The 11,844-nt window shown below is 34.3% G+C and overlaps 1 protein-coding gene across 3 annotated transcripts; it reads right to left on the bottom strand.

The window, feature by feature from the left end:
• Positions 1-622: 622 nt before the first annotated feature.
• Positions 623-5,604, bottom strand: LOC132180837 (protein NUCLEAR FUSION DEFECTIVE 4-like). 3 transcript variants are annotated; one of them, XM_059593821.1, is made up of 5 exons: positions 5,247-5,336; positions 4,963-5,120; positions 4,125-4,622; positions 3,669-4,036; positions 623-1,289 (listed from the first exon to the last, which is right to left on the bottom strand). In XM_059593821.1, the coding sequence occupies exons 3-5, from the start codon at positions 4,620-4,622 to the stop codon at positions 809-811; spliced, it is 1,347 nt and encodes a 448-aa protein (XP_059449804.1). In that variant the 5' UTR covers positions 4,963-5,120; positions 5,247-5,336; the 3' UTR covers positions 623-808. The 3 variants fall into 3 exon arrangements, with proteins under 3 accessions (XP_059449804.1, XP_059449811.1, XP_059449795.1); XM_059593828.1 differs by having other exon boundaries at positions 5,192-5,279; XM_059593812.1 differs by lacking the exon at positions 4,963-5,120 and having other exon boundaries at positions 5,192-5,604.
• Between the last annotated feature and the right edge of the window lie 6,240 nt (positions 5,605-11,844).

The following is an 11,844-nucleotide window of genomic DNA, read 5'->3' as shown; positions in this document are numbered from 1 at the left end:
TATTAATGTATAAAATTGTTAAATATATGAGATTATATAGCCACGATTTTCAATGTGAAACATATGTTAGAAAATATTTTTAGTATTATTTTCGAAGTTTAAGTGTTAAACACTTAAACTATCATTTATCTCAAAAACTTATTCTCTATTTATGATATTGAATATTCTTTATTTATGGGCTAATTGTAATCAAATATTGAGATTGCTTTTCCAAATTGTGTTGCACTGAATGCGTGAAAGAGACTGAAGGTGTAGGTGGAGAGCGTGACGGCGCTTGAACAATCAGAATAGAAAGATCGTCGAAAAATGTCAAGGAAGTTGAGAGCCACAAGAAAGTGGCTCTGATACAATGTTAAACTATCATTGTTCTCAAAAGCTTAAGCTGAAAATGCTTAAACTGATAAAAAAATATAAATTTAATCACACTTAACCATTACTTTAACAATTAAGAATGCCACGTTAATATTGTTGGATAAATATTAAAAAAAATTATAGTATCTAGCATTCCACTAGTTTTATTCAAAATTGGCAATGACAAGGCCCCCACAACTTCTTCTGTATCTTGGGAGAAAAACTTATTTGGACGCCCAAACTAACAATGACCCATAAAAAAAACAAAAGATCTTCCAACTTAGCACTCTAATTTCAGAATTTGAACTTAATATAATCTCTTACATGGAATGATAGGCAGAAATAATGGATGCCTTACAAAACTTGACAAACAAACCAATGCTTAATGTAGGATATCACTGAGCATAAAAGCTCATCAATCCTCACTAATTCTTGTCCTCCTGATCTTCAGAAATTGTTAATGGCCATTAGATGCTGCTGCTGACAATCTCTTCGATTTCTTGCTTGTGAAAATCTTGGCATAAACAGCCTTGGATCTAATTGACAACAAAATGTCTAAACCAAACCCAATAATGCAAGCAACAGCCATGATCACAAACACCAGCCTGTAGCAATGGGCGCCAACGCAGGTATTGCCACCGCCAGCAGTGGGAGTAGCCTCCATATCGTATAGTAATCCGGCGAGAAGGCCGGAGAAGAGGAAGGACCCCAGGGGAAGGTTGAGGATTAGAATGTTGTAGATGAGACCATAATATTTTAGACCAAATAGTTCAGAGGCGGTTGGGACGGTGATGGCTAGACGGACACCGTAGCAAATCCCGACAACGATTGAACCAATGTACAGGGAACCAGGCACGGCTAAGGCCATGAGAACATAACCAACAGCCATTACAATCTGAGAAGCTGCATTCCAAAGAGGTCTTGGTGTTCCAGCTTTCCTGTGAGCCAAGGATATGCCAAAAAAAGGGTCATAAAAGTTGAAAAAAAAAAAAAAATTGTTTATAGTCTATTTTCAGATCTACAACAAAATCTTTTTGCATGACCAAAACTTTTCAAACCCAGTGAAAACTACGTTTACTGACACAACAACTCATTGAAGACTCTGAAAAGTCATTAATCCAAAGCATTAACTAGGGTGAAGACTTTGAAGTGCAGAACTATCCAGAAGTAAAGAATTTAGGGGATTGTTTGGAAAAACTTTTCTTTCTTTTATTACTGTTCATGCACCATTTCCCAACAAAAAAAAAATCTATATAAAAATATTCTAATTTTTTTTTTTTAACTTTTTATATTAAATAATTCTCTTTTTATTACTATTCAAATAAAAAAAATACTACAAAACAAAATTTTTTTCCTTTTTTATATCACCTTTTTTTTTTTTTTTTTTTCTTTACATAAACGACAGTGTCTAAGAAAAAGGATTTAACAAACAAACCCTTAGATCTAACCGTTGATCAAGGGAGAGCTAACCTTGATGTGAAGGATAGACACGGTTGGTACACTAGAATGATGATTACTTAAAAATACAAGAAGCTAAAATAGAATGACTATTCCTATTCTACTGCATCTAAATATGTAGTTTCATCCACTGAGACAAAAGCATATGAATCAACTTTTTCAAATGAAGAAGATGCCACCACCACTAAGAAAGAAAAGATGTCCATTCGGTGAATATCTTTCTATTGGCAGTAATGGCATAAAGTCAATTGAGAGGACGGTGAATATCTTTCTATGGATAGTAATGCTATCAACTCATATGACCATGTTCTACTTGGTAGAATAAAACAAAAAACAAGATGGCACAGAAGAATGGAAACCCCAAGGCCTAGTTGCTACTGGCATATGTAATATAGTTGGGATCAATATGCAAAAAGCCACAAGCTAGGAGTATTTTCCATAGCTTTACCTAGACATTCGGCCTAGATATTTTATAACCCTGAACTAGTTGACCCAATTCCTTAGCTTAAATTAGGATGATACTAGGGGCTATTTATATCAATAACAACAACATCTTGTATAAACTATAAAGTCCTGCTTGGCAATTGGTCATTGGTCCAAATCCATAGCAGACAACACAAGAATAACCAAAAATTTTGACACAGGAATAACACCCACTTAGTCGGCACCACCACCCACTACCGCCTTGAGGAATAGCTATTCTTCATTTTGGGAGAATAATCTATAGGGAGGGATGTTTTAAGGAATGAAAATGTAACCAAACAACGAAATAAGTACTTCAAAAAAAGAGTTATTCGATTCTCGAGTCTTCCTGCAGACCAAATGCTTCTGAATGTGTGCTTAGTTTACATGGCCCATACACTTGAACCCACTATAGAGACAAACATCAAAGGAGGAAGTCTATTTTTTTTTTTTTAATGTCGGTAAACCTCTCCAAGGAAAGGCCCTTTAGACCCACTCCTATAGGGGAAACCCCAATCCCCTACACATCAATGGAGAAAGTCCATTACAAAGTCCCACCACAAAATTTAGCATCCGTGGCACGGAAAGAAAAGCAGAGACATGAGACAACAACCTTAAAGGGTAGAGATTTTTATCATCGTTGGGAACCAAATCAATGGTTACCAAAACGCATACAAAAGACATGCCACTAACTAACCCATTGCTTCAAAAATGTAATACTTAAAGCTTAAGGAAAAGCAACAGGATTAAGCTTACAATCAATCAATCAAAGAGATTTATAATCCGAGGATGGAAAGGGAACCCGTCTTTTATTTTCTGTTCTCAAAGTCAAAAATATTATCAAACAACTCAAAACACAGTATATTTTCATCAAACCAAAAGAAGAAAAAGAAAAAAAACGCTCTTTTTTTGCTGTACAGGACACCTAATGGTAGAGACAAAGGATTTTGTCTTCATGGAAAGGAGAATATTTTTTAATAATGAATAGCAGATCAATAATGGTGACGAAGAAAGTGAAGCAAGCACTAAGACAAAGTATGGGGGGGTGGAAAAAATTAATGAAAGTCGGTCGAAGATGACCTAATTGTGCAAAGCCATAACTGTCTCATTTAACCCCACTTGTTTAAATTACCTGCTCTGGTTTAATAATTAATAACTTTTCAACCCAGAGAAGAGTAGACTGGGAAAATATCTGACCCCATCAAAACTAACCCCACCAAGTGTATTTTGAGAATATGTATAAATTTCACAATCAAAATAAATATAAAAAAAGTTACTTAACCACGAAGAAATACGTGGTCGCCAGCATTAATTGTAAATTCGATTTGACTCCCATGGGAGTTACTTGAGAAACAATTAAGAAAAATAATTAGACAAAAACAAAAGGGCAAACTTACTTGATAAAGTACTCCGAGACGGTACCGGAAATGATCCGCCCGAAAAATCCCCAAATACTGGTGAGGGATACAAAGATGGACACGTCAGCGTAGCCAAGCGCCAGGCCTATCTGCCCCATATTGTTCATCACAGCCAAGCCGGTCCCCACCCCACACAGAAACGATATAAACAAGACCCAGAAATCAACGGTCCTCAGAGCCTCGACGATCGTGTGCTCCTCTCCAATCAACGGCACCTTCTTCCCCACCTCCCCCTCCTTTCCCTCCATGGCCGCCACGTCCTCAACCTTCTCCACCGCCACGTCGTCCTCAACCTTATCGTGACTCTCCGTCGTTTTTACCTCCTCCACAAGCAAAGGTTCACGTTCCTGCACCCACAAGAGAAAATCGAATATATGTAAATATATTTTGTATTTAAAAATCTTTATTTATAAATTAAATGGTTCGATTTATCACCTGCCCCTCGATATCCGGGCTGGTTCGGACTCGGTTTGCGAAGAAAGAGTAAATGGGAATACCCAGCGGGGAGGCCAAGAGAACGAGAAGTATGGCGGCGAAGACACGGGAGAAGGTGGTGCTGGGGCTGGGTATGAAGTCGTAGGCCAAGAGATAGAGGGCGACGACGACGGCGACGGCGTTGAAGACCCAGAAGAAGCGGGTCTCCTCTTGCTCCTCCGCGTGGGTGGCGGCGGGAGGGGACTCGTGGAGGAAAAAGGCGGCGATGACGCAGACGCCGAGGGGGACGACGGCGAGCATGACGAGGAAGGAGGAAGCGTCGTCGGAGAAGAGCGCGACGCAGAGGTCGGTGAAGATGGCTGTGCTGAGACCCACGTAGCCCTTGAGGATGCCTGCGACTGGGCCTCGATTCCTCCGGAAGTTGCGTATGCAGGTCACCAGCACCGCCGTGTTCATCCACGTCGTGCTGTTCCCTCCCATGCACAGGAATATGCACATCTGTCGCAGTAGTGGAGTGTAAATATCATAATCAACATCAATTTTTCTTTGGGTTTATTCATCAAAAAATAAAAATTTGTTTGGGTTTTTTTTGTTTTGCTTTGTATACAGAAATGCAAGAACAAGAATAAGAGACAAAATAAATATTTACTATTTTATATGTGAAAGTATTTATTCAATTAAAAAGATGAGTTAAAAGCTTTTAGAAATAGATTAATTTATGAAAATATTTAATTAAAATAAGAAATAAACTTTAGAGTGTGATAAAAGTAAAGATGAACATGTTAAATCATGAATTAATCAAGTTTAATTAATATTCTAATGGTTTCAAAATACATACAAATATGTCATGTCAAATTCATATTCCACAAAAATTTGTGCTGTTCCTTCCCATACAAGACACCCAAAAAAATAATAATAATAATAATAATAGAAATTTGGGATGTTGAATGGTTGCACCAGGCTCTCTGTTCATCGATTGAATTTATTTGAATTGTTCTGCAACCAAAAAAAGTACAAAAGTTGGACTTTTGAGTAGTTGTTTTGTATATATATATATTAATATATACCTGCCAATAAGAAAGAGTAATCTTTTCACTGACAACGAGCCACTGAGCGCCGTACCCGACAAGGCCTTCGACGGACCCAATGAGCAGAATGAGCCAGGTGGGTAGCCTATCGGACGCAAGGCCGGCGAGGAGGCCAAAAGCCTTGCCGACGTCTTTGGCGACGGAAAGATTGTTGAGCTCGACCTGGGTGAGATTCATTAGGGACTTGAGGGCGTCGGAGTAGTTTGAGAAGGTGTAGTTGTTGCCGGAGATGGCTTGGACCCATACCGCCGCGACAAAGCCGAGCCATTTGAGGGCTGTGGAGGAGCTGGGGGAAGAGAGCCGGAAAAAGCCCATGAAGAACTAAAAGTCTCGGAAATGGGGAAAAGATAGAAGAATGAAAGGTGGGGGGTGATGTTGGAAGCTGAGGCGCAAGACCGGTATTTAAAAGGTTAGATTTTTGTGAGTGTGTATATAATATAATATATTTTTGATCCGGAAGTGACACCAACGGTTGTTATTTTGTAGCTGTTCGAAACGAAGCCGTATTAGCATTTAGCCGTCACTGTCTCTGTTGCTTGACTTTGTGCTGAATTTAATTGAATTTGTGAGATTTAATCAAATTTCATAAATTTAATAATCAAATGTGAACGCGATAGAGCATATTTTTATCGCAAATTATCAATTGTGACAATTTATCCTTTAAATTATCAAAATAATGACAATTTATCCTAAACTTTAACAAAATGACAAAATTACCCTTACTAAAATAAAAACAAAATACTAAATTTTTTTTCCCAAATTTTCAAGGGTAATTTCGTCATTTTGCTTGCATTTGGGGTATATTGTAGGGGTGAAATTTAAAACTGTCTAACCGCAACCGCTAACCACTATAACCGTTAACCGCTAACCGCTTTGAAAGCGGTTAATAAAAATCGCTAACCGTGGTTAGTGGTTAGTAGGTTTTGAAAATTCGCTAACTTTTTTAAAATATATATATATATATCTATCATACAGTAAATAACAATAAGTCATGAGTTTATGAACTTTTTTTGGTTAATTGAAAATGAGCCTTAAGCTTCAAGTTCAGCCATGTTCGTTTTTTTGGTTGCTTGTGTTTTATTTTATTTCTATGTGTGAGTTTATGAACCTGTTTAAGTTTATGTGTAAGACTAAAAGCGGTTATTCCAAAGCGGTTAACCGCTACCTGGTTAGCAAAGGCAGTTAGTAAAAATTACTAACCGCCTAGGCAGTTGCGGTTAGCGGTTTTAGCCACTAACCGCTAACCGCAACTACTATTTCACCCCTAGTATATTGTCATTATTTTGGTAATTTAAGGGTAAATTGTTGTAATTGATAGTTTGAAGAATAAATTGTCATTGGAGTAGTAGTTTGAGGGGGTTAAGTAAACTTTATTTTTTTTTATTATTATTATTATTATTATTATTATTATTGATACTAGGCTCTTTTGGCTCAACAATTTTTTTTTTTTTTGGTACATTAACAAATAACTTTAAATAAAATTTACTAATAAAACTTTCATATCGCATCACCAAAAAAAATACAAAAATTAAAAAAAAAAAAGTCAAAAAAAAAAATCTCTAAAAACGTCATGGCTTGTGGTACGAAAATGGCGAGCTACTTCAAAGAGAGAGGATGACATAAAATATATTAAAAAAAATTGGCACATTTTACAGCTAGATGAACGGCCTCTAACCTTGTATTTAGAAGCATTATCTCCCGGTCACATTTTCTTTATAACCCTTTTTCTATTGGCTTCAAATAAAATTAAAAATTAAAAATTAAAAAAAAAAAGAGATCTCAAACCAATATCATAAATCACTTCCTAAACACGTTAACAAAATTGCAATTGAGTGGTAATTAACCTATGTAAAATTAGTGCTTAATGATATTTTAAACCCACGTGAGAATAAAATAAAAGACTATGATCCATTATTTAACTATTTTCTAGAAATCGACAGACAGGCATCAAGCATGGTTTAGAAAAGGAAAGTGTTAGGTGTTTTTTTTTTTTTTTTTTTTAGTGTTTTTCTGATTTCAAGTAAATATAATTTTTAAAAAATTGGATAAAAAAATAAGAGTCATTTAAAAAAATAATAATAATAATGTTCACTTAGAATAAAAGAACACTAAAATAATACTCCTCATTTATAAAAATAAAAAAAATAAAAATTATTATAATGAATTATGTATCGATCCAACTCATTTTGCAGGTATTTAACTTTACGTTTGGTTCGCTGTGTGAGACAATCCCAGGTCATAAAATCCTCTGCATCTGGAAAGGTCGGGACCCAAATTCCGAGAAAGCTGTTTTCCCGAGAAAGTTAAGAAAAAGAAAAAGAAAAGAAACCGTATAAAAAAGTGTACAAAGTAGCGGAAAGAAGGATCGGGGGCATTTCGCGTGAGGATAAATCGAATAAGCGAAAATTCTCTTGCACGTGATCCATGACGGCACGTTTCCTAGTCGTTAGCTTGCATTTTGGTCAAGCTGAGAAGACCGCCCTTTTTCACTCGGGGTGGCCTAACCACTTGACGGGTGGTTAGGCCACATCCTTTAGGTTGTTTTTCCTAGTTTAGTTTAGTTTAGTTTTTTTTTTTTTTTTTTTTCCTCAAAGTTTAGGGCGATTTACAATTCGACCTTCAAAATTTTAATTTTTACAATTCATCCCCCAAAATTTTAAATTTTTGTAATTCGACCAATATTATCTCAAAATTCTCATATTACCCATAATTTTTATTTTATATATATAAAAAAAAAAGAACAAATTTGAGGGTACAAAAATTGCCAGATGGCCAAAGGGGTGGCTACAACCACCACGAATTTTTTTTTAATTTTTTATATATAAAAAAAATAAATTAAGAGCAATATGGAAAGTCTTGGATACAATTGGTCAAAGTGCAAAAATTTGAAACTTTGGGGGGTGAATTGCCAAAATTGAAACTTTGGAGGTTGAATTGCAAATCGCTCCAAACTTTGGGGGATAAAATATAATTTCTCCCTTTTTTTTTATTTGTAGTTTTTTAGTTTTAGTTTTTCTTTTTAGTTTTATTTAGGGTTTTCAGTACAAATGAAGGTATTTTAGGAAAATAGACATTTTCATCTATTTTAAGTGATGTCACTTACGAAGTGGTCTTTTTGACACAAGCTAGTAGTTTTAAGTGCCCAAATGCCACTTTTTAAAATTTTTTGGTGCAAGTGAAAAAAGTCGTATTAGTTTAGGAGGATCGAAGTATGTTTTTTCTTAAATTTTATATTTGCAACTTTTTTTATTTTTATTTTTTGAAAGTAGAAATTCAAACAATCATTAAAATCGTGAAATAACATGTTGCTCTACAAATACAATATCACATATAAAATGAAGACAATTTTCCATCCAAACTTGTTATAATTGTTGTTTAATAGCCATATTTGCTAAACAATGAGTTGCTATGTCAATCAACTCCCCTTAAGATGGGTACTCTTGTAGTCATTCTATCACGCTCCGCCTAATGAAGAAGAAAATTTTTTTAAAAAAAAAAAATTAAAAAATTAAATAATTAAAAAAAGACCATTAAGATTTAAGAAGAACAAAATATGTGACCAATCTCACACATCATAATTAATTGAATTCACCTCTCTACAAATACAATTCTCCACATTATTGCCTCTAATAAATTTCATTCAACTATGTCATTGATGTTACTCATATCAAGTTTTAAAGTCATATATCCTTCATTTATCTTCATTTGTGACTGTATAGTATGTAGAACCTCATTTGCCATCAAAATATTATCTATAATATTCAACCTCCTAGGAATAAAAGTAGTATGATTTTTTGAAATAATATTTCTTCAACCTATTAACTAATACCTTGACAATTAATTTATACAAAACTGTTAATCTCCTTAGCTTTCTTATACTCCTTCACCCTCACCAGTGGAGATTATATTTTTTTCCTTTAAAGATCAAATAATCTTGATGACATCATTTTGTTCATTTGCTTTTTCTTTAATTTTGTCACTGGTGATACTGACCCTAACTTGTCCTTGGCTGCACACAAACAATCCACAAAGATGAGACAAGTTTCTTTACAACTGTTTTTGCCTGTTTGTGTTTTTTTTTTTTTTTTGGGGTTGGGGTTTGTGTGACCAGATACATGCTTGCAGAGTAGAGATACCATGTTTGCATCATGTGCAATTGAGTGTACAGGTTGAGAAAAAATATATATGTACAAGAAATGTTTTAGTAAAACTATGATGGAAGCACAAAGTTGTTATGAAATTCAGTATATTAAATTAAATTTTATCCTTCGAGTATATAGTTTTTCAATGTATTTTAAACATTAAATGTTTTATTGGAGAGAGGACAGAAAGAAAAATCAACTGCGAGAAAACACAGGGGAGCCCCTTCCATGTTTTTGTCCCTCTTTTTCCTTGTAGAAGTGTTTGGTGTCTTCTTTGTAGTTTCTTTCAGATGTGGTTTTGTTTTTAGATATAGTTTGTAGATCCAGAGATAAATCTAATTTTTCAAACTCATATGTACTCGTCTTCACGAGCCTAACCGAGTCGAGCCGAGCTTGCTTCGTTTAATATTCAAGCCAATATTTATGTTCACAAAATGCCTAATTTAATAATCGAGTCAATGACGAGTCGAGCTTATATGAGCCGAGTCAGAGCGAGCTCGCGATGGCTTCATTCACTTAACACCCTTACTTGGATCCTCTCCATAAATTTTTGGCAGTGATTGGCAAACATTTTCAATCTTCAGTTACTGTTCACGCTTCCTTTTTCAACCTTTTTCAAAAAAAGAAAAAAAAAAATCAACATTAAAACATTTTTTATTTTTTTTTCTCTTTTTTATATTACATTAAATACCTTTTATTACTATTTAAATTAAAAAAAAAATCACTTTTTAAATAAACAGAGTGGTCTATTTGACACAAGCTAGTAGTTTTAGGTGCCCAAATGTCACTTTTTAAAATTTTGGAAAATTATATCTAAACATCTTGGGTAAACGCGTCAAATTTTTTTTGTCTCTAAGTTTTTTTTTTTTTTCAACAATTTACTCCCTGGGTCAATCGAAATACCAAAAAAATCCTTACCGTTCAATTTTTTTAACTGCCGTTAGATTGGTTGAAACACACCGTTTTGCCACGTGAGCATAATATTTTTTTTATTTAATTTTTAAATAAAAAATTAATAATATTTTTTTAAAAACAAAAAAAACAAAAAGGATGGCCGAAAGCCACCCCAACCCACCCCAAACCACCCCTTGGGTTTAGGGGTGGCCCGCACTAGGGGTGGCTTTCGGCCACCCCAGGGGTGGTTTGGGTGGCCAAGAAGCCACAATTTCTATTTTTTTTAAAAAAAAAAATTATTTAAAAATTAAATAAAAAATTATTATGCTGACGTAGCAAAACAGTGCGTTTCAACCAATCTAACGGCAGTTAAAAGAAATTGACGGCATAGATTTTATTGTAATTTCGATTGGCCAAAGGAGTAAATTGTCGAAGAAAAAAAAAAATTTAGGGACAAAAAAATTTTGGAGCGTTTACCCAAGATGTTTAGATATAATTTCCCAAAAAAATTTTGGTGCAAGTGAAAAAGTCGTACTAGTTTAGGAGGGTCAAAGTATGTTTTTTCTTAAATTTTATATTTACAACTTTTATTTTTTTATTTTTTGAAAGTAGAAATTCAAACAATCATTAAAATCGTGAAATAGCATGTTGCTCAGCAAATACAATATCACATATAAAATCAAGACAATTTTCCATCCAAACTTGTTATAATTGTTTTTTAATGGCCGCAAAACAATGAGTTGCTATGTCTCAATCAACTCCCCTTAAGATAAGTACTCTTGTAGTCATTCTATCACGCTCCGCCTGATAAAGAAGAATTTTTTTTTTAAGTTGACTATTAATAAGAACAAAATACGTGACCAATCTCACACATCATAATTAATTGAATTCACCTCTCTACAAATACAATCCTCCACATTATTGCCTCTAATAAATTTCATTCAACTATGTCATTGACATTACTCATATCAAGTTTTAAAGCCATATATTCTTCATTCCTCTTCATCCGGGATTGTATAATATGTAGAGCCTCATATGCCATCAAAATATTATCTATAATATTCAAACTCCTAGGAATAAAAGTAGTATGATTTTTTGAAATAAAACAAGGCAAAATTATGTTTCTTCCACCTATTAGCTAATACCTTGACAATTGATTTATACAAAAGTGTAATCTCCTTAGCTTTCTTATACTCCTTCACCCTCATCAGTGGAGATTATATTTTTTTCCTTTAAAGATCAAATAATCTTGATGACATCATTTGGTTCATTTGCTTTTTCTTTAATTTTGTCACTGGTGATACTGACCCTAACTTGTCCTTGGCTGCACACAAACAATCCACAAAGATGAGACAAGCTGCACACAAACAATCCACAAAGATGAGACAAGTTTCTTTACAACTGTTTTTGCCTGTTTGTGTTTTTTTTTTTTTTTTTTTTTTTAAGGGGGGGGTGGGGGGGGGGGGGGTGTTGGGGGTTTGGTTATTGAATACGTGCTTGCAAGTAATAGATACCATGTTTGCATCATATTGCAATTGAGTGTACGGTTGAGAAAAAATATATATATTTTTAAGAAATGTTTTAGTAAAACTATGA

Source organism: Corylus avellana, chromosome ca1 (assembly GCF_901000735.1).
Source record: "Corylus avellana chromosome ca1, CavTom2PMs-1.0".
Lineage (NCBI taxonomy): Eukaryota > Viridiplantae > Streptophyta > Magnoliopsida > Fagales > Betulaceae > Corylus > Corylus avellana.
This window is presented reverse-complemented; position numbering and strand designations above follow the sequence as displayed.

Excerpts from the sequence above, each read along its gene's own strand:
- LOC132180837 (XM_059593812.1), bottom strand. The coding sequence starts at position 5,527 with ATGGGCTTTTTCCGGCTCTCTTCCCCCAGCTCCTCCACAGCCCTCAAA. Across the intron at positions 4,623-5,191 it reads TTACTCTTTCTTATTGGCAG|ATGTGCATATTCCTGTGCAT; the intron begins GTATATATTAAT and ends CTACTGCGACAG. Across the intron at positions 1,290-3,668 it reads GTCTCGGAGTACTTTATCAA|GAAAGCTGGAACACCAAGAC; the intron begins GTAAGTTTGCCC and ends CTTGGCTCACAG.